This window comes from Chaetura pelagica, unplaced genomic scaffold, assembly GCF_000747805.2.
Source record: "Chaetura pelagica isolate M959 unplaced genomic scaffold, ChaPel_1.0 scaffold356, whole genome shotgun sequence".
Lineage (NCBI taxonomy): Eukaryota > Metazoa > Chordata > Aves > Apodiformes > Apodidae > Chaetura > Chaetura pelagica.
Window position 1 is genome coordinate 901217 of NW_009953964.1, and position 22777 is coordinate 923993.

General features: G+C 39.0%; 1 protein-coding gene across 1 annotated transcript in view; it reads left to right on the forward strand.

The window, feature by feature from the left end:
• Positions 1-22777, forward strand: part of SLIT3 (slit homolog 3 (Drosophila)) — a 485523-nt gene that overhangs the window by 400037 nt on the left and 62709 nt on the right. Inside the window, exons 24-26 of the mRNA XM_010001942.1 lie at positions 3619-3690; positions 8041-8204; positions 12931-13055. Coding sequence (XP_010000244.1) covers positions 3619-3690; positions 8041-8204; positions 12931-13055 — 361 coding nt within the window. The remainder of the gene's footprint in view (positions 1-3618; positions 3691-8040; positions 8205-12930; positions 13056-22777) is intronic.

The following is a 22777-nucleotide window of genomic DNA, read 5'->3' on the forward strand; positions in this document are numbered from 1 at the left end:
TAAAAATTGTCCCAGTTATTTTTAATGGGGGGGGGGGGAAGAGCTACAAAATATTCTACTAACATGAGATATTCTAGTTTTACTAAAAACTGATGGATATTTACCTCAGTTCATAGCTCACATATACATCACATACATTATAATATGTATGATGATAAAGCTACTACTAATACTCTGCAGGCACAACCTTGGAACCAATTTTTGCAGTTTCCATTGTTGAATGCTGCACTGATTTGAACAAACCAAAATATTATTTGGCTCTTTCTTTCTTTCTCTCTGTCTTTCTCTCTTTCTCTCTTTCTTTTTCTTTTCCTTTCTTTTTCCTTTTCTTTTCTTCCTTTCTTTTCCTTTCTTTTCCTTTTCTTTCCCTGTGTGGCAGAATGACCAATCTTACTGATCCAGTAACTCAGTTCAGAGCTTTGAGCAGGAACTGGGGAGCAGTTAGTAAAAGGAAAAACAAAACAACCCCCTCAAAAAAAAGCAACCAAAAAAACAAAACCCAACAAAAAATAACAAAAGCACCAACCCAAAATGATATGTTTAGTTCATTTCCTTACCTAAAGGCAAAATAATGTTAGTGAGATTACAAGTAAAAGAAAGTTTTCATTTCAAGAATTCAAGTGTTTTATTACTCTGTGCTCTGAGGAGACCCACCTCACCTTAAATTCATACCCCTGCTGTTTACTAATGTTTAGACAAGAGGATACCTAGAAGTTGTGCTTTTGAAGAGAGCACACACATCAGTGTGTGTGCTTTAACTGTCAAAATATTTAAGATTTTTTTTTTAACATTTGCTGATAAGGATTTTTGGTATAAAAATGTGCTGCTTTTGTTGATTCAAGAGGAAAAATGTTATTGCACTGTTGAATTCTCTTGTCACAATTTATTATTCTGGGTTTTACAGTGTGTTGCATTTATCATTTCATTTTAGCTGCATGGGTGATGGTGTTGCTGACATGATATTTTCCATAGAATAATTAAAGTTGGAAAAGACCTTCAAGATGATCAGGTTCAACCACCAGCCCTACACCCTCCTGGCCTCTAAGCCTTCTCCATTTATTAAAATGCAGACAGTTGCATCCATGAAACAGACTTCAATGTTTGAGATATGTAGCCAAGCCATTAATTCCTCGAGGTTTTATTTTTTTTTTATATATAATGGTTTTATATAGTGGTTTTACCTTCTTACAGATAAGCAGCTTTGTCAGTTTCTCCTGGAAGAAGTTTCCAAGGCATGTAAAGAAGATAATGCACCCCTTCACAGAATAAACACAAATGATATGACATAAAGATAAATATAAGTTCTGTCCATTCAGAGGGAATCATCTTGCACATCTTAAATAGCTTCCAAGATCAGATTATAAGCTCATTAGGAGAGGCTGGCTATTTCAGTGTCCTTATTTCATTCAAGGAGGGAAAAATTTCATGATAAGTTGTTTACCAGGCCTGATTTTGCATCCCAACAAAAATGCTCCTTATTTAGTAGCTGTGGGTATGTTAAAGTTAGTTGATGATTCTGTTTAAAGTTGGTGAGTGTTCTTTATGTGGAGTTACTGTGTGGAAGCTCATATATGCCAAGTATTAATAGCCAAATCCTAGGTATGCTTACAGCAAAATTTCAGAATCAGGATGTTGGAAGGGGAAGTTTTTGGTATACTACCGTCAAGAACCAGAGAGAGATGCCAGCAGGATAACTCTGCTGTAATTTCTGTGGTTTTGTGCTCTGTAGAAATTCTTTGCAGTAGAATGAGATAGAAAATGCAGCTGCAGGGAGCAGCTGGGGAATGTGCTCAGGGTGACATTGCTTCTGCTCACATGGTTCATGGCCCGTGGTAGGGCCCAGCCTCGTGGGACTGGTGTATCTTCCCCTGCCAAGTTTGGCTTTCCTCACTCTGAGGGTGCTGGTGTAAGGCAGGGTGTAAAGGCAGAATTCCTAAGAGCTATAAGCCATCAAACAGATCCTGGTGAAGCTCATAGTGGTGTTAGGAAAGAAAGGAGGCAAAAAGAGATGCTTTTGTTTTCATCTAGAGTTATTGTGTATTTCTGTGGGCACAGGAGTTTGGTTTGCTTTAAAAAAACTCACTAGGTAAGTTTGCAAGAATCTGAACAGTCACAGAAGTCAAAAGTAAGATGTAATTGCTGTGTTCCACAAATCACCAAGTAAATTAGAAAATAAAGGACTCAAGTGAAAGAGCTGCTACAAAAGTGACACACAGCAGGTTTCTGCTTTCCACCCTCCTCTGCCATATCTGGAGCTCTGACAGTAATTGCTGGACCTGGGAAAGAGGACGTAAAGGATAAAGCAGTTTTCTATCACTGAACCAGCGCAGGGGAGACATGCAGAAGAAAGTATGATTTTAAAATACTGGTGTCCTTTTCCTTTGCAAGTTTTCTACCAATTTTTGTTTAAGAAGTGGCTGGTGAGATCCAGCAGAATCCACTCCTGTTGGCTCCTTACAAGTTCTTTGTTAATATGTGAATTAGTAAATTACTAGTAAGTCACATACAAACTAGGAAAGTTAGACTAAACTAAAAATATTTTCCTCTGTGCATTTTTTTTTTTTTTGCCAGATAATTATCTAGTGAGGCAGAAGATGCAGCAGCTGAATAGTTGATTTTATTTGTTTATAATGTAAAATCTTACATGTTCATGTATCTTCTCTTGTGCATTATCCAGACAGTTTTTATGCACTTGTGCCCCCAAGCTCCCTGTGCCCTCCTGCACACTCATTTCTTGCTGCTTGTTTTCCTGCCTGATGGTGGCTTTGGTGTTGCACTCTTCCTCTCTATTTGTCTGGCCCAACCTCTAGTGGTGGTGCCTTACTTTTTAGCAGGGTCTTCAGCTGTAGTTGCAAAGAAAACCACAAATCATCAGAGATTATGATTGTTTTGTCTGCCACTTTGAACACAAGTATTGTGATCTACAAGCTGCAAGAAAAATCTTTCTGTTTATGACTGCACATAAAAATATATTTCTTAGAAAAAAGATAAAGTGGCTGCTTAAATTGTCCTGGAAATACAGGAGAAATGTTACATCAGGAAACTGAAAACTCTGCTAGAAAAAGGTGTGTTTGTGCAGGGTGAATAAGGCTCTAAAACAACAATATGTATGTCAAACAGATTTTAACAATGCCACACAAATATCCATTTCCTACTGTAAGAATAGGGAAACTAGAATGTTAAAGTGCAGCAAGGTTTGCCCTCATGGACCCTTGTTCTCTCCTAGGATCTCTCTAAAGTCAGTATTTAATTTAACTTTCACAGTTCCTATTTTCCCTGTTCTGTTTTTTCTGTGTTTCTCACTAACAGGATTCTGTAAAAGAATATAGGCTTCTATGTGAAGGTCTGCTTGTCGTCAATACACTTTTAATAGCATAAATAGTTTGTCACTTTTATAATTTAAAACATTAGTCATCAACAATTCCAACTGCTTCATTATTATAAATGCCTACATCTAGAAGTAGAAGTAATAAAACACGGAAGCTCATGAGTTGTGAAGCTCATAGAAACTCTCAAGGAAACAAAATTAAATATCCTTCTTAAGCACCAGTTCCTTTACTTGTGGGGAGCAAATATAATACTGTGGTTTGATACCTTCCTGCTTCTCCCCTCTTCTAGGACACTCCATGGAAATGATATTTCCAGTGTTCCTGAAGGTTCTTTCAATGACCTGGTATCCCTGTCCCATCTGTAAGTACTTCTGTCTGGGTTCATCTCTTTGATTAATGGTTTCAAATTTATGAAATAGTACATATTATTACAAATTTAAGATTGTCTGGCTCTTCTGGCTTTCCTGCTCACTGTCCATATTCTGCTTTGGATATTCATAGTGGATCTGTTCAAAGCAAATAAAAAAATACTAGAACCTGTTGTTATTAGTTACCAAAATATTTTCCTAAGGAAAACCAAATGAGCAAATGTGACAGTTTCCTTTTCTGTGCACTTGGTGTTTAAGACTTTCTTTCAACATTGTCTATATGAAATGCAGAGTGTGTTATGGTTTGAGAGTGAGGCAGGAAACCTCCCACAAAGAGCAAATATTAAGCAAATGTGAATTCTTTGCTTAATAAGTATCATATGTTATACATGCTGAAATGTTGTCACTATATAAACTTGTTAACGAATCACTACTTCAGACATATCTATTTAATCATACAGAATTTGGTCATTTCACAGCATTAATACTTCATTCCATAATTTGCAAAAATTATTAGATGTTTCAGGTATTTCAGGATATTGCTATGGTATTGGTGGAGGTTCAGGATATATTTAAAGGCGGGTCAGTTGATGCAAGATCTGTACACACAAGGAGCTACTTTTGTTACAAAATGAACTGGAAGTTTGATGGTGCCAAAAGAGTGATTAGAGGATGTTTTTTCACTGAGATAATGTGTGATACTTGACATTATTAAAGAATAGATGTAAAGTAACTTTGTGTGGCAAATTTCTTAATGACTGTCCTCAAGTAATCAGGGGGTTGGGTGTCTGGGTCATCTTGTGAAGTTTCACAAGTTGATACAGATTTTTATTATTTATTTCTGTGTTAGTTTCTCTCTGGACAATGAAAAATAAAGATATTTCAGATTGGTAGGGAGAGAAATAATGGGAGCAACTTAGGCAATTTCAGCTTCAGATGAGAAATAACCTTCTGTGTTTCAAGCTTAAACCTTGGTATCTAAGTCAGAGAAAATACTCGTTTTGCACAACATTTATTTCTTCATCATGTTCTCAGTACAGTTGGGTCATCTTGTGCATTGTTTTGGAATTAAAGTCCAACTGACCTGAACCCCTGTACCTCCTTTTGGGACCACAGTGACACCATCCATACTGGGAATTTGGCTTCTGAGGGTATTTTTAGAACTTAAGAGATAAACATATCATGTCCCAGTTGTTTGGATTTTCCTTAGAGTTTAGTTTAAATGAAGTGCAGACACCATTTTCCTGGGTAAACTGTTCATCTTTGAAAGTGATAAAACCCTCTTTGGCCAGGGCGATCACTGCAGTCTATCTGTTTAGATATATGTGCTGCCAGAAATGTAAAATACACAAAGCTCAAATGAACAGTAATAAATACGATCCATAAAATAAAAAAGACCTGTCTGGGGTGTAATTTGCATGGATGAACAATTGAATTTTACAATCCAATTGTGCTCTCCAGTTTCTTAAAGAGGATTCTGAAACTTTTAGCAACCACGATGGTTTTGCTCTTCACATGTCAGAAAAAGCTGTGCTTATTCAAGGTCATACAGCATTGAAAAGAAATTCATTTTGAGCTTTTCCTGATACCTCCATCTTCAAGAAGAAAGCATGTGCTTGGAATAATTTTGAAAATGTTACAAGGGGTTGCCACTCATCAAACTCATAATGCATGAGAGAACAAAGTTTTATGTTAAATTTCAAGCTGTCCAGCTAAACAGGACAGGGATTATGGCAGGGGAGAGCTGACTACCCAGGTGTTGAGCAGGATGATCAGCATCAGTAGAGTGTGGGTGAAGAGGAAGGGTATCAAAGTAACCTTCAGGATTGCAAAGAAATTTTTGTGAAGCATAGACAAGACTATTGATTGGAGTCAGAGTCTTGTGTAATAGCTTTAAATTGGTCTTTAACTGGAAGAACAAAGCTGAGATCTAGATACTTCAATCATTTTTTCCATAGGTGTTTAAAACCAGAAAAAAAAAATCACCAGATTTCCTTTACATTGCAAAAATCAATGATTGTAAAGTAACTATAACTATACTACTACACTATAACTGTGTAGCTGATATGCCTCACTAAAGGCATAGGAAGGATTGCACATGGTATAAACACACTGCTTTTGTTTACTATTTATTACTTTATTTACTTGAATCATCTAATTGGCTTTTTAAGCCATAACTCTACTAACTTTTTCAGCCCCAGATGATGATAAAAATGTTACAGTACTTCTGAAGGTTCAGATATATTAATACCTAAAAAGGATCCACAATTTGTTGGGGTAGAGCTGAGACCTTCTTAGGTAGGTCAGTTCCTGCATTTGCTGCCCTCACCACTAATTGCTACACACAACTCTGTGACTGATGCAGTTTCCCAAATACTGCCCATGCATAAGCTGATCCCTCCAGGGGCTCCACAAAGAAGCCTTTGGTCCTGGGTGCTGTGTTGAGAGATGCTTCTGACAGACATCTTCTGAATGAACAGCTCAGATTCCTAATCTCGTTAAACCATATCATCTTTACACAGATTTATGTTAATTATAGAGGTAATTATATAAAAATATGCAGTCCTCACCTCTGTTTCTCCACATTATCATGGCTAGAGTTACTTTGACTTTAAGTTACCTAAAAAAAAAAATGCCTGAACAGAAATATCTGCACAGCATTTTGAAAACTCTGCTGGTGGTTTTTCATTACAGCACAAGATATTTTTACCTTTTGGAAATCTTTTGCTGTAATGGAAAAAGAAATGGAGAGAGCATGTTAGAATTCATGAATGAAAATACAAGACTTCACTATAGTTCCTAGAAATGAAGAAAAAAATCCCAAAGACAAAACCACAAACCAAAGAACAGAAAGATCCATGTGATTTCTGCAGTTGTACAATAGTGCTATTGGTAATCAATTCTAGTGTCTGTAGAGCAGCTCTATTTCTAATGTAGTTTGTAAAGACTAATTAACACAGTAACCAGCTTTCCCCTGTCCTCCCACTCCCATTTTATGTATGACAGTTGCTCAACACTAAAGTTCATTTCTCAGTCCAAGTTTCACTGCTGCATTTTGTTTGACTTTGGACAAGTGAGCCAGTTGATCACAGTCACGGGGTCAAAAAGTCAACCCAGTAGGTTTTTTTCCACTGAAAGCAATGGATTTACAGAAGGAGTGGGTGGATATTTTTTAATACTGGGCTGCAGTATATATTTAATTTTGATGAATGAGCCCTAGACAGGGTTTGAACCTATGAACCTTCATTATGAATCTGTCTAGGGCACAGTGGGTTCATTAGTCACTCCAATAGAAATGTATCAACAAATTTACTGAGGTTTCTATCTTAATATCCTGTCTGATATGTTTTTATTTGAAAGAAGCTAGAGTTTAAAATACCACCTTAAAAATAGTTTAAAACATATGCAGAAATAGTGAAGTCTAAAACGCTGTGCGAATTACTAGTTTCTTTACTATCTCTTCCCCCTCCTAGTCTTTATTTAGTTAATTTTCTTCCCATGGCAATCCAGGTGTTTTACAGCCAAAGCCTTACATTTGCTGTCAGGAAAATAAATTCAGATGTCCAACATGTGTTTCCTCACACTTTCAAAAATTAATTGTTTTTAAACAGACTTTTCTGTAGTCTGGGCTTTACTTGTAATTGACTGATTGCCTGGAAAGACAGTTTCTTTAAGCAAAAATACACCACAGTATAAATGAGTCAAGGCAGTACCTAGCTTTAAGGTGAAGAGGTTTGTTTTCTTTTGGATAGATCTCCATGAATAAAGAAAAAGTTCAGTGAATTATAATTACATTGTGTGAATGCATCTAATTCAACCGTATGACCTAACTCGAGTGATAGGTTAACCAGCAAATGTGTTTTCAGAGCCATAAACAAACTTAGCAGACACCAAGTTGCAGTTTTGAAAACAAGGATATGTTTCATAGAGTGAGAAGACATTAACATGAATCCTCAGATACAAACTGAATTACAAAATTAGTGGTTACAATATGCTCATGAGCCTGAAGACCTAAACAAAAGAAACCAGTGTGATAAATTTGATGAAATTTGTCTGGACACATAGATCAAGCACAGCTGTTTGAAAAAGTGATTTATTGTTTGAAAAAGTGATTTTCAGGTATTTATGTAACCTCCCTACCTAATGGTGGGAAGAAAGAAAAGAGTGGGAATACTGGAAGAGATAGATCTCAAAGTCTTCCTGAATGTTCAGAAGATCTCACCCACATTTTGAAGGAAAGCATTCCTGTAAAAGTGTAGGAGAAAACGTGCCCAAGTGGACTGAGGGATGTTATCTATGTTTGCAAGCCAAAATAACTGCTGTTAATTGTTTTACACCCCTAGGGCTCTAGGTACCAACCCTCTGCACTGTGACTGCAACCTCCGCTGGCTCTCTGAGTGGGTGAAGGCAGGCTACAAAGAGCCCGGGATAGCGCGCTGCAGCGGGCCCGACGCCATGCAGGACAGGCTGCTGCTCACAACACCCACTCACCACTTCCAGTGCAAAGGTAGGAGGCTCTCTGCTCTGCCCTCTTGTTTTTCCTCATATGCAGCGCTGTATTTTTGATACTGCTGGAAGCTGTTTGGTTTTAAAGTGAGTGTTTTGGGGGAGCAGGGTTTGGCTTTCATTTTCCAAACCCTCACGTTCCATTCAGGTTGCATTTCCAAGTCTTCTTCCCCAGAGCACAAGTAACTGCACCATGGGAAGGAACAGCAGCAAACCTCAGAGGAGGCAGTGTTCCTGTTGCTCACACCAGATGATTTAATGGGAAGTTAGCATGTAGGGTGTTGTTAGAACTTAATCAAGCAAATAAGTTGGTATTGGCCTTCTAGCTACCCCAGAAAACTTTGATAAAATTGGGGTTATTTTAAAATTATAGAGCACTCCAGTTATTATGGACACTTATTTGGAAACTGAGAAACTGAGAATTCTTCTGGAAAGCATATATTTGCCAAAACTCCATTTTCATTTGAAGATATGAAAACTGTCCTCATCAGCTCTGTCTCAGAAACTGTACATTCTAGAAGGTGTTTTGTGTCTGAATATGTTCCTTCAGAAGAGAGTTGAGGTGCAGCCATTAACACTTAGGGTTACTCCATGGATGCAACATTCTGCATTAGAGAGCAATCAGACAGAGGGTAAGGAGCACAGTTTTTTTGTGGATAAAGTAGTTTATTCCTGAATGTAGCTTAGGATCTACCTGTATTGTCTAATTGAATATGAGCCAGCAGTGTGCCCAGGTGGGCAAGAAATCCCATGGCATCCTGGCTTGAATTAGAAATAGTGTGACCAGCAGAAGTAGAGAGATGATTGTCCCCCTTTACTCAGCACTGGTGAGGCCACACCTGGAGTGTTGTGTCCAGTTTTGGGCACCTCAATTCAAGAGAGATCGAGGTGCTGGAGTGAGGACAGAGGAGGGCAACGAAGCTGGTAAGGGGCCTGGAGAATGAATCTTATTAAGAACACTGGGAATGTTTAGTTTGAGGAAGGAGGCTGAGGGGAGACCTCATCAGTCTCTACAACTACCTGAAAAGTCATTGTAGAGAGGTTGGTGCTGGTCTCTTCTCACAGGTAATTAGTGACAGAACAAGAGGGAAGGGCTTCAAGCTGCAACAGGGGAGGTTTAGACTGGACATTAGGAAATTTTTTTTCACAGAAAGAGTGGTCAGACACTGGAACAGGCTGCCCAGAGAGGTGGTGGAGTCACCATCCCTGGATGTGTTTAAGGGTCATTTGGATGTGGTGTTGGTGGAGATGGTGTAGGGGAGAACTTTGTACATAGGGATGATGATTGGACTTGGTGATCCCAAGAGGCTTTTCCGACCTGAGTAGTTCTATGATTCTATGTTTCTATGTATGTTCTTAATGCTAAAAAAGTTCTGGAGGTCTGCTTAGGTTACCAGCATATACAAGAATATGGAGTTATATTTCTAGTGGAAAAGATTGGCTCAGTAGCCTTTCTTAGAAATGGAAATGAGAGCATAAAACTGGGGTTTATGTCTCTCAGAGTGCCAGGCACATTTACAGCACTGCCTGGCAGCAGGATTTTATAGAGGCTGAGATTAAACTGCTGAACAAACAAATGATGGTTTGGAAGTGAGTTTAGAACACAGGTTCTCAAGCCTGAGCTGAATTTTATGTCCTTTCAATATTTAATAAGTGTAACCTTATAATTTAATTACTTTGAAATGTCAGTCTCAAAACTATCAAAACTCTTTAATTATCAGAACTACAGACTTTATTGTAGTCTCTTAAAAGTGAAGTACAAACATGCCATAAATACTAAAAATATCAAATAATCTACTTGTTCACAAAAAGTGAAACAAAGGAAATTATTGTATTTACTTATTAATGAAAATTAATCCAGAAAGAAAAGCTAGATGACTTCTTCATTCTGAAACTGATAAATCAAGTTATGCTCACTTTCTCTCAAAACTAAGCAGCTTTTAGGCAAGAGATCAGTAAACCTGTGATCTAGACTATTATAACAGCTGTATGTTTTTAGTGTAAATATTAGTTTGGTTCTCTAGTACCCCAACTGTCTCCATGGCTTGCTTTTTCTGAATAGAAAAGGAGAACAAGTGCTGATTCAGAGGTGGTCTTTGGACAAGCAGAAGCTGTTGACAGCCTGGACAAGTGGTGCTATACTCGAAGAAGCCCCAGGCCCTGGCATAATTCCCCTTTTCTCATCACAATAGATATCTTTTGAAAAACAATGCTTGGTTTTCTAACTGAACCCATATACTCTATGCATGTTTAAGATCTCATGCCCTGTGCTCCCTTGTCTGGACATCAGTGATGCTCCTTTTTGGGAAAGCACTAGGATTTGTTCCAATGTCATGTCCCGGTTTACCCCCAGGCTGGAGGGATTTGAATGGCCTGTGTCAGGTCATGGTGCAGCCTCCAGTTGTCCTACAGCTGCATTGCCCTCTGGTCACTGAGCTGAAGCTGACATGTGCCTGTCAGCAGAACAAGACTGCCTGTGATGTGACACAGTATCCAAGGAGGTGTCTGTCCCTCTATCTGTGCAGGCTCAGTCCTCACTCGTGCACTGTGTGGAGCCCAGAGTGGGCTGAGCCCTGTCCCCTCAGGAGCCTGAGTCATTGCTGCAGAAGTCAGCCCGTGCTGAACTTGGTACCTGGAGATGCTTGCAGAAAGGTAGTGCATAGATGTCCTCTGTGACCTCCAATTACTTTTACAAATAGTTAGAGTTTAACTTCTTCTTGTTAAAATTATGGGTTTAGCCTGTGACTGAGCAGAAGGTTGTCTCTTAGCAGAGCCAAGAAAAGGAAAGTGTGTAATGTGCAAGTCATGCAAACTCAGCTCTGCTTTTTATTAAATTGCCCTCCTAGTTATGCAGTAGGGAAAAGGAATGTGCTGGGCTGAGGGCATTTTGCTGTATGGATTTATAAATCAAATCCACAAGAGTAAACTAATGAACTACTTAACTGCCAGAAACTAGCACTGTTCTTATTAGCTCCTACATTGATTAGCTTTGATCTATGTCAGAGGAATAAATGGAAAATGTGCTTGTGAGTATTATGAAATAAATAAATAATAGAGCAAAATTCTGGCTTAGTGACCTCTAAATCTAGAAGAGCAGCAGTGCTGGCTGTTTCTTGAGCTCTCCAAGGAGCTTACTTCCTGTATTATTCATATATTCTACCTTCAAGACAAAAAGTAGCTCAGATATGTAATGTCCCCCCATCAATGCCTGAAATTCAGATGTTATTTCCTTTTGCTGTCCTAACTCCAAGTCAAAAACATATGACACTTGGTTAGAAATAAATGCAATGGTAGAAAAGGATGGCAAGAGTCTTTTCTTTCATGTTTTAATTTGTTGCTTCTTGTGTATTTTTTCCTCATTACTGCATGTTGCTTTCTGCAGTCAGTGGCCCTGGTGACACCACCATGAGTCTAGGATGTAGCCTTTACGTTGCAGGTGCTTTCCAAATGTAGCTCCTTGGTACCCATTTCTGTCATGTTCTTACCCCCTGTTGGTGCTGTGCAGGTGTTCAAAGTTAATAAAGAAGGTTTATATCTCATACAGAATGGTACAAAACAAATCCTTGATTGGAAGGGATTTTTTCATCCCTAGTTTTGGTACCATTCTAGAGCTCCACTTTCTCTCTAACGTCAAGTATAAGCTTCTTTTCTTCACTTCCAGGATGTTTCACAATTTTCTCACTCTTACCATTTATCATGCAATAACAGAAGCTCAGTGCCCACTCCTGATTAACAAAGCACCAATTATATGTTACTTTAAAATGTACTTTCTTAAAAAATGAAATACAATTATTTTAGGGTCTTTACTGCCTGATATAATTTGAGCCCTTTAAAAGTATTAGAGTTTAATTTGTACATATGAAAGCTGTTAATTCATTGCTATTTGAAATTTACCCATTTTAAAATCACCATTTCTTTAACTGTAAATGTAACTGTCTAAATTAGCTTTCTGTAAAATCTCAACAATAAAACACTGATTGACTTGGTACCCTAAATATAGTTACTATTGTTTTGGTTTGTGCTTTTCTACCTGCTCACCCACAACCATCACTACTTCTCTAGAAGAGTCATGTTAAAAAAATGTGGTTTATTGGTTTAAATATGGCCATGTGTATTTTCCTGCATACATTTACATTTTTGCATATTTGTTTCTGATGTATTTTGCCAAGGCAGCGGAATGTTGATAATCATTCTTCTGGGCAGAACAGGAAGAAAATAAGTTTTGAACTCTGTTAAAATTAAGGATGGTAGAACACTCTGCACAGAAATATTCCCATAAGCCTCTAACTAATCTTTCTTATACTTTTTTTTTTTTTTTTTTTTGCTGTTGCATCTGCAGTTTCATTCTTGTTACCAGCCACAGAACTGCCATGTTACAGTTCCCTAGGGGTCACTATTGCAGAATTTCCAGCACTGAGGAAGGAAAAACTGCTGACAACCAAATATGTACGAGCCCACTTTCTGGAAATTCCCAACGTGTTTTTTCAGAGCTGTTGTTTGCATGTCCAGGAGAACATATGCATCATTGAGACTTGCCTAGCACTTGATTTAAGTACTTCAAACTCTGCTTCCTGGGAATCCCAGGCTGTTGTGTCAAGTTGCACTCAGGGCTTGTGCGTTTGTGCCAGCACAGGATGAAAGCTGCATTAGGAAAACGTGTGTGAACAGGGGAAGTCTCACCCTGGTACCTCAGCCGTCTGCCAATACACTCTGCTTTTCCTTTCCAGAGCCAGTGGATATCACTGTTGTGTCCAAGTGCAACCCCTGCCTCTCCAGTCCCTGCAAGAACAATGGGACGTGCAGCAATGATCCAATGGAGTTTTATCAATGCACTTGTCCTTTTGGCTTCAAGGTATGTCTACAAATGAACTACATGCAAAACAACAGTGTTCCACATTCCTTCTGTGTTCTTAATTGTTGTACCATGAGAGGTCAATTTTGCAGGTGACTGAGCTCAAAAGTTCCCTTACTCAAGCAGACTGTGTGTGAGCTTTCAGCTGCCCCCCACTACAAATTTTCTCCTGTGTGACAAGAAAGGCATTTCTTTCTCCCTCTGCTGTGACTATACAGACCACCCTGGGAAACTTGCTCTTGTTGACCCTGCTTTGAGTAGGGTAGTTGAAGTAGATGATCTCCAGATCATCTAGCCTTGGGCATTCTCTGATTTTGCAATGCAGAAATCCACATGAAATGGAAAGTTGATTTCATCTTCCTTTTAATTTATTTTCTTTTGCCAGCAACAAGTTAAGTATTTCATAGGCTGCCAGGCCAAAGAGGAGGCATTTCAGATGAGAATTAAGAGCTGGTTTAGTCCATGTTAGCAGAACATTGATACATTCTAGTTTACATCTATGTTACACAGACTGGTTAGCAGAAAGATGATTAACTGATCAGACACAACCACTAGCTCAGCTGTCTCTGACTTCTGAGCACTAGTGTTCATAGAGTGATCTGCAAGCCTGCAGTCTGGTTGATGCCAAGCACTGTGAACATGCAGTACCAGCTTCTTGAGAACACATTTAAAAATCTGAAAGTCTTGTCATTGAGTAATGCAGTTTGTTCAGGAGTGACACGTAACTCCTGTTCTTAGCGCTGCAGCATGATAGCTTAAGGCTACCAGAACTTTGTTTCAGAGTTGATATAACTGGAAACCTAGCTCAGTAGTCAGTAGTTGAAGGATTAAGTATAAATGAGGCATATGATCTGTTCACAGCCTGGGGAGAATTGGATGTTATGGCCAAAGAAGTAGGTTGCATCCTGCAGACTGTGATTTTATTTGCCTCATTGATACTTCTAACAGAGTCTTGGTCACTTGAAGCAGTTGCTCATAAAACAAAAAGTAATCATAACTAAGGAGGAAAAAAAGAAGAAAGGCAAAACCAGACATATGTGTGGGAAGTAAGCTCAAGTATCCATGTCTTACATTCCTGGTAAGATTTAGGAACTAGTTGCTTCTGATTATATCACCATTTCCCTTCTCTGTTATATTCCAAATGGTAACACAGACTAATTGTGGAAGATCTCTGAAATGTTGGAAAATGGAAGATGTAGAGCTCATTTCTTCTGTTTCACCTCAGTGCCCCATACATAGTACTCAAGAATAGCAACAATTCTCCTAAGTAATTGAAAAAGTCATTGAAAATTTCCTTGCATTAAAAAACCTTCTACCCATTGGCATTTCAATGAGCAGCTTTTCTAGGACCTTAGGAAGAACACATTTATGTCTGCAGTGAGGGAGATTGTGGTGGTTTATCTCCTCAGGCTAACAGAAGAATGGTAATTTTAATGTGGTGTTTAATGTAAACTGGGTTGAATTCTTAGAATGGGACTAGGTGACTGTTAGGAGAACTTGAAAAGTAAATGCTTTCAAAACTAGCAGGAAAATACATGAATTTTTGTGTATCTCTTACTCTATAGGGCAAGTATCGTGGGACAGATATTCAGGTTATTCAAAGTAGAAATTTGTTGGTTATGAGTATATATATATATTGCCCATAGGTTTGTTCTGTTTTACAGTATTTCTGTATTAGCAAATGCACTAGTATAGATGCATCTATAATGCAAGAAGACATGTTTACAAAGGGAGGATTTATTAACAAGTATAATCACTTTACTTAGAAAGCTTTTGATAAACTCTTTAAGTGACTCAGTTGAAATATCTCATGGAGCATCCAGTTTTTCTCCCCTCTCACACGCTTTGCCAGGTAACACTCAGTGTTTGAAGGCAAAAGATAAAACCACTTGTGAGCTGGTAAGCACCAAGCTGTCATCCAAGCAGGGCCAGGCCTGGCACTTAGTGCAGAGTTTAAAAATACTGACTGGATCACAGTGCAGGGAGAATTGGTGGAAATTTAATAAGCAAAAAGAACTGTGTGTTTTTACCACAGGTTTTTGAATAAAAATGAAATATGACAGGTCCAAATGCAAACCATATGAAAGGAGCACTCTATCTACCACACAGTTCTCCACCAGAGATTCATGCTAATTCAATAACAATACCTTGCTTCCTTCTCACCAGCCAACACCAAACAGCTCTATCCATCTGGAAGTTATTTCCTAGACCTTGATAAATTGCCCTAAATCTGCCCTCTCAGCATTTGTTTTTTCTTGTTTGATGTAGATTTTGAAAAAATTTCTGTGTGGAAGAGTGCATCAATGAAGTGGAAAACCCACCCTTTTTTCTTCATTCAAATGACCTGACAGCTTTATCATGTTCCCTGGACAGGGACAGACAGTTACAGATCACTTTTTGGGGTTCCTATCCTCATGCCAGGCTTCAGAAAACAGTAGCCTGACTAGCAGAATGCCACCTAAGTTACCAGTTGCCAAACTGGTGCCTGATGGAATCAGGAACTTCCTGCCAGTTAACCGTAGTTGCAAAAACCTATAGTCTTATTTTTCACTATCACGTTGGTGATGACTCAATCTCTTATTTTTCATGATCACAACAATGTTTTTGCTATTGAATGTATACCTTATGGGGCTTTTAGAAACGTGTAGTGCTGCCAATAATGGGTTTGAGTAAACTCAAAAGTGAGGTAACTCATGGCCCACCTGAGCTGAGAGAGCAGCAGGCCAAGCAGTTGTGTTTGATGAGGACAGAAATACAGATTGCTCACTTGGGAAAGGCGAAGGCTGTGTGCTGATGGCTACCTTTGCTGCTGCCTTTTCTTTAAAATGGGTGATGAATGTGTTTGCTGTAGATAAGCCATGGCTGTAACAGTGCTTTTCTGGTGGTTCACTGGAGACAAAGCCCCAGAGCCAGTGGAGATGGTGTGTGAGTGCCACCTATGGCAGCTGTCAGGCTGCACAGGCTTGTGCTCCAGGGTGCCACCAGTTCTGGCAGAAAATGTCTCTTAATGTGATTAAACTTGTGTTTTCATATTAAACACAGACATAGGTGTAATTATCCAGCTTTTTTCCTTCTCTTCTCTGTAGCATTGTTTGAAAGATTATTTGAATCACATGTGTGGTTTAGAAAGTGAAGTGTGAATGCAAGTAGAGAAATGAAGCTTTCTGCTGCAGTAAGTGCTGCTGGACACCTGCAGTGCAGGTGTGTGAGTGCAGCTGGTGGCTGGGACATAGGGAACAGCACTGTGCTGCTTCAGTGTCCTGCAGAGTGTGGGGCTTTCATGTGTCCCCATTGATTCTGTAGGATCGAGTCTATGGATGTTAGAATTCAAGACAATAAACAAACTTGCAACCAACAAACCATTGAGAAAGGATTTCTACCATTCATTGAATGGTTGTAGAAAAAAATTAAGGTGAGTGAAACACACTCAGCATGTCTTGCCATTGCTGTACTCTGAAAATGCCCTTTTGGGGTTTTTTTTGCTTTTTTATGTCTTTCATACTTTTTTTTAATTTTCCTTAAAACTGAGGTAACAAACAATTAAGGAGAATTATTTTCTTTCTTCCAAATAGATTTATTTGCAGAACTGGGGAAAGAGGGTTTAAAATACATCTGTGTTTTATCTGAAAGAGTATTGCCAGGCTGGAATATAAAATGCAGTACTTGCCAGGCACTGCCACAGACTCTAATTGCTCAGATAAATGGGAAGCTGAGTTGTTGGGATGCAAGATGTTTGTCAGCTCTGGGTTCTGCTATTACCAAAAGCAGTCTGACATGGAAAATGAAGATAGGTGAAATCAGTGTAGCACATACCCCACACTTTAAGCCAGAGATGCTGATGCATGTTTGTAGTGTAGTTGTTTTGTATATTTTATCCAAATCTGTTCACCTTCCTGTTCACTTCAGCCACTGTCCTGACTTTTCCAGCAGCCCTGCAGTATCTTGATGGTTCAAGCAACTTCACCAGTCATCCAGAATGACAGATACAGTTGGAAAAATCCTGGGTAAAGCTCATGGGTTTTGGAGAGCCAGTATTCTTTGCAGCCAGACTCTTGTGGTAGGAGGCATTATAGTGAAGCCAGAATGATACTTAGTGAGGAAGCTGGCTCCAAAGTTCTGCTAGGATTTTGGTTCCTTCTCTTCCCTGCCCCCTGTGCCAGGATCTCATCCCTGGAACCAGGGTTAAAAATTGAGAATCTCAGGGCAGAGCATTTGTGGGATATGCAGGATTTGTTCCTATCTCATGTTGTACATGGATATAACTAATGTACCACTTGAGTGGATAGATGTGGCTGAGCAGAAGCTGTGACTGCTCAGCACAGGGCTAAAACACAGGGTATGTCAGTACAGACCCCGTGCCATTAGCAGGGACTTCCTGCTGCACTGACTGTCTCTCATGAAGGGTGCTTAGGGCTTTGCACTGTCTAGGGGCAGGGGCACCTCGAGTTTGCTGTTTGCTCTTCTGCAGCCTGACGTGAAGAATCTGTCAAGAGTCCTAGAAAATGGCTGTTTGAGGCGTATTCAGCACAGAACTGACCTTAAAACATGGGTATGGTAGTGTTTGCTCATGTACAGATATTCTGGCCAGCTCTTACAGCTCAAAGTAGAGACAGTGCAAGTTTATTCCAATGGGCCAGTGCCTCAGTTATGCTGGTTGGGTGGGGTTGTATGATTGTAACCCAGTGCAGTTTGGTGCTGATGCATGCCAGCTGTGTGAGAGTCTGTGCCTAGTTTGTAGGCTAATGCTGTTTTGAAATGTATCTCCGTGCTTTTGTTTCTTTGGATCTATTAACATATGCATATTAAGTCCCCATATACATCATTCAGTACACAAATAAATCCCTGAGTTGGAATTGCCAAAGGAGGAGAAATTGGAAGGAACTCTGAAACCAGCCTGCCCTCAATCCACGTGAGCCGGGAGAGCAAATGTTCCTGCCTTCATGTGTTACTCTGCCTTGGCCTCTTTCCTCACCCAGTGTCAGGGGGACAGGCAGAGGAATGTAAGCTCCTTGCCAAGTTTTCATATGAAGAAATCCGTGCACCAAAATACTCTTTGTGTGAGGTGATTCGGCCTTGAACTTTGATTCCAATAAATTCTCCTGGAGCATGTGTTAATGTGACCTGGGGTGTTTAATTTTTGTTTGTTTGTTTTAACCATACTTAAAATACTAATGAATGTCGAGGAAGCATTTTCCACTCTTAATAAAATAAAGCAGAAGACTTTAGGGATGAGAATTAAAGGGTGACCATGTAAAATGAGTAGACCTATATTTATGTATGGATTTTTAGGGCAAACACCAGAGTCAGCAGTAGGTGGTTACAATTTCATATTATGCTCCTAGGGTAGAAAATAAACCTGCAGAAATCACAATATTTTTCTCTGTGTGCTTATTCCCTAAAACTTATCATGCATCACTCAGACTTGTGTTTCTTTCTTTTTGCCCTTTCTGTTATAGTGGGCCTAAAGAAAGCAGAGATTTACATCTAGAAGAGCATAAAAATGAAAGGCTTAGAAGGAATTACCACCACAGTTGCTGGCTGGAGGTGGTGAGGCATGCATACACCCACCACAGCCCTGTAAAAAACACAGTAATGTATTGTGGCATGTCCTAATGAGGGCTTTTAACAATAAAGCCAACTCTGAGGAAGTATTTCCATTTTTGTTAGGCCAACAAGAAAGCAGATGTTGAGCAGCTTCAGGCATTTGCTGTGTTTGTTCAGCGCTGCATCAGGAGAAGCAGCTGAGCATTTAAGGTGCACAGCAAACCAGTCCCACAGGTGGGCACCCTTGTATTCACTCTTTTGCCAGTGTGGATCACTCCCCCTGCCCCCTGCTTTGGTTTTACTACTGTTTTTCTGCTCCAGTTCTAAATGCCTTACAAGACTCTACTTCAAATCTTTCTTTTCCTAGGGTAAAGGATAAGTTTTTATTGGCATTTAGTCTGAATTTCTGGATCTCGTTCTTGTGTTTGCCTGGTTCAATTTCACTAAATAGTAATTTTTCTTCCTCTGTGGTTTGTCTGCCTTTCAGGTGATTGCTGGTTGCTATAACTCTGCTTAATCAAGTTCTGTATAACCAGCTCTTAATTTTCTACATACCACCATTTCTGTATAATTGAATCAGTTGAAGTAGTTGGTCACAGCTGAAAATCCTTATTGTTAGATTTTCTTGTGATTGTCTGTCATCTGTTATCCTTGAGGCTTTCTTGGCATTGACTGTACTTGATGAGGTGGCTTTTGGGTTTCTTTTGTTGTCCAAGAACATGAACAGAGATTGTCCTAGGAGCTTAATTGCCTTATTTTCCCCTTTCCTTTGGGGTTGATGGAATTGGTGAAGTTCCTGTAAGCAAGCTAAGCTGAGGAGAAAGCTTTCTTTATCATGTAAGAATAAACTCTCTCCTGTTAATAGAAATTATGTACTGCCAGACTAGCTTGAGCAATAGTAGATTGTTGTGTAGGGGGGTAAGTGCCCAAACCGTGCAGAAGTTGCACTCAACCTCTCTGCACTCTCTTCCTGACAATGTCAGGCCCCTGGTGCAGGGCAGACGCACCTGCCCTATCCAGTTTGGCACCTCTGGACTCAGTTCAGAGATGTGCTGTGTGACCTGATTCTGTGACAGATTAGTGACATATCTTTTGTCATTGATTAAAAGCCTCAAAGACCACTGAAACCCAAAGCACTTCTGTAAGGAGACATTTAGAAGGACAATCAGGATTTATCTCGTAATGAATATAATTGCAAAATAAACCTCAGTTGTCCACTGAGAATTAAGTTTCATACTCCTAGAAGAATAACCAGAGTTTTTTAAAAAGAGAATATGATGAATCCTTGCACTTTGACTTTGACAGACATATTCTTGATTACTAGCTACAGAGGTAATGGAAGGTGTATTATACCCTGGAGGATCATAAATCTTTCTGATTTAAATAAAATGAGGCTTAAGAGAGCAGAGTTCTCCTAATTTGCTATAAATTGACAATTGTGATTTATTAACAAGGACAAGGAAGTCACTAAGAAGTGCTGCTGTCACGCCCAATTATGGTTTAATCAGGTGCCAGATGAAGCTAGACTGGCATAGAAGATAACTGTACATTGCTGGAGATGGGGGGGTATAAATAACTATTATCTGTATTTTTACCTCAGACACTAACAATGTGAAACTTTTCAGAGGGAGTTAAATCAGCCAAATGGTGGAGGAGAACAGGACAACAACAAAAATAACATCAATGTATCTTCTTTTCGTAATCTAGCTTCTACATAAGTAGTGTTTCTCATCATGCTTGTGAGCAGCATAAACTTTTTATTGTTGTGTCAGTGTAAGTAGAGATGAATAACTACAATACTGAACTAAAAAATAATCTGGGTAAATTCAAATGTATTTGAAAACTTTTATCAAACCTAGAAATGGGTGAAATTAATTACTTTTTCACATTAAATGAATTGGTTTGTAAGCAGCAGTCCTAAGACCATACATATTTATGAGACAGATGAGACAGGTGACTGAAGAGAAATAGTAAATTCATCACCACAGCGAGTACCCTAACCTAGAGGTATCCAAGGAGTGAAGGTCTGCAGCAAGGTCTGCATTCAAAAGGAGTCACAGCATTTTTGTGAACAACAGATGATCAAAATCTTTCAACTTCCACCTGGCAATCTAAAAGCACTCTGATCCAAAATTACTGCAGTATTTTCCATGCCTTGCCAAATAATTTGTATATATGCCTAAGCAGATGGGTCTGACACACACCCTGCCAGCTCTTGTAGTTGTTTGACCTTGCCAATGAGCATCATCTACATCTTTTCCAGACTGAGGCTTAGCCATTATGTCCATGGCCACTAAGACCATAAACAAGGAAACAGTATCACCTGGACCTGCTGAAGAACTTCAGACTTGATCTAGATATCAACGTGTAAGCTGCCGACATATATCTGAATATCAGTGCAATCAATTAGGAAATAAGTTTCAAATGGGTAAAATAACAGTAGAGTAATTCCCAGTGCTGATTTTTTTAGCCCTTCCTACAAAATAATTTAGATTAGTTTTATATTTTAAAGTTAGTTTTGTTCTTCACTCAATTTGCAACATCTCTAATTATTTGGGAACTAAGTATTCCCTTTACAAAGCTGGGTGGCTGTTTGCAGTGATTGCTGAGGTGTCCATCAAGCCCTTCATGTTGCAGTTGACACCAGATGAGATGCCAGCTTTCATAATTGGTTTTAAAATTTGATGTACACATAAAACTTTTGCTTTTTTCTTTGCAACAGAAGGCTCTTAAATACACAATTGTGAATAGAACTTGAGACAATTTTCCTACCAAATTTCTAACTGAGCATATTTGCTGTATAGCTGAATTTGTGGCATCATGTTTCCTTGGTCAATTGTATAAAATTATTCTTGTTTCTCCTTTTTATTTATGGCTGCTAAATGTATTTACTACAGGGCAGCTGCTGAATACCTCATTCTTATTTTCTTTAGGTTTAGCCCTATGTAGCATTTGATAATTAAGTTGTTAATGAAATTTCACTAGTTCTTAGTTTAAAGTGTCTATCAGCTGTATTTATCTTCATCTAGTATTTTTACTAAAGTCATGAACGTTACCATCTGTTCTCTACACATACCATCTAAATAAAAAGTAGTAGGAACACACTGTATATTGTTAACAACTTGAATAAACGGTGGTATTTCTTTTATATAGCCCATTTCTCCATCATGCTTTACAGCATTGTAGTCACTGAACCAGGCTGTAATAGCTGGAAGGAGATCTCCCTATTCACAAACCATTGAAGTGGGTTAGACTACTGCCTGTCTGCAGGTGTCTTCCTCACTGGCTGGATCGTGTTTCTACTGCAGTCACTAGTGATAGTTTTACACACCAGCAGGTTTCTACCTTGTTCCTGTGGCAAGCTGCATGCTGCTGCCTCTTGTCTGTGCCCACTGCTGCTAGGAACAGGTCACGGGTCGCATTAAAATGGACAGAGGTCAAATCTCTGCCATGAGATCTTGAATGAAGCTTTCACTCTCTACAGACAACACTAATTTGTGAAAATCCATTTAAAAAAATAAGTCATTGCAATGGTTGAAACAGGATCAAAGCAAATGTGAGCTTTTGTATCGTATTATCTTTTTTCCTTCCTGCTGAGGCCCTTACTAGTTTTTGCTACTTGTTCTTGCGTGTTATGATAATCATGAGGTAATGTTTTCTGGCATTGGATACTTGTAAAGGCTACACTTTGGCACAGCAGCAGAGGAACAGCTTGTATGCACACTAATGCCCAGTACAGTTAATTACTGTTGAGTAGGAAATGAAGAACTGAAACTTTCTAAGTATGGTGGATAGTTTCCCTGAAAGATGGAGCCAGAGTAGCCCAGATAGAATCTGGACCAGCTGAGGTGCTTCAGATTTAAAAAGGCAGGTGGACTCTGAACATATATGTCATCTGATTAGCTGCAGAAATGTTATGTTTCAACACCTAGTCTTTCCTCTTCTACAGAAAATGACAGAAATTATATAGAAGTCTTTTGGATCTGCTGCTTTTCTATCAGACTGGACAAAAATTCATTGAAGCTTAAAAAGGCTCTAGAAATAAAATATTGCACACAAAGGGACCTTCATGATCTTTCTGTGAATTGCCGAGACAGTCATATCTTCTTGCCTGTCCTTGAAACAAAGTCTGTGCCTCTTTTTCTGATTCAGACTTCATTAAAAAGCTCTTTAGTCTT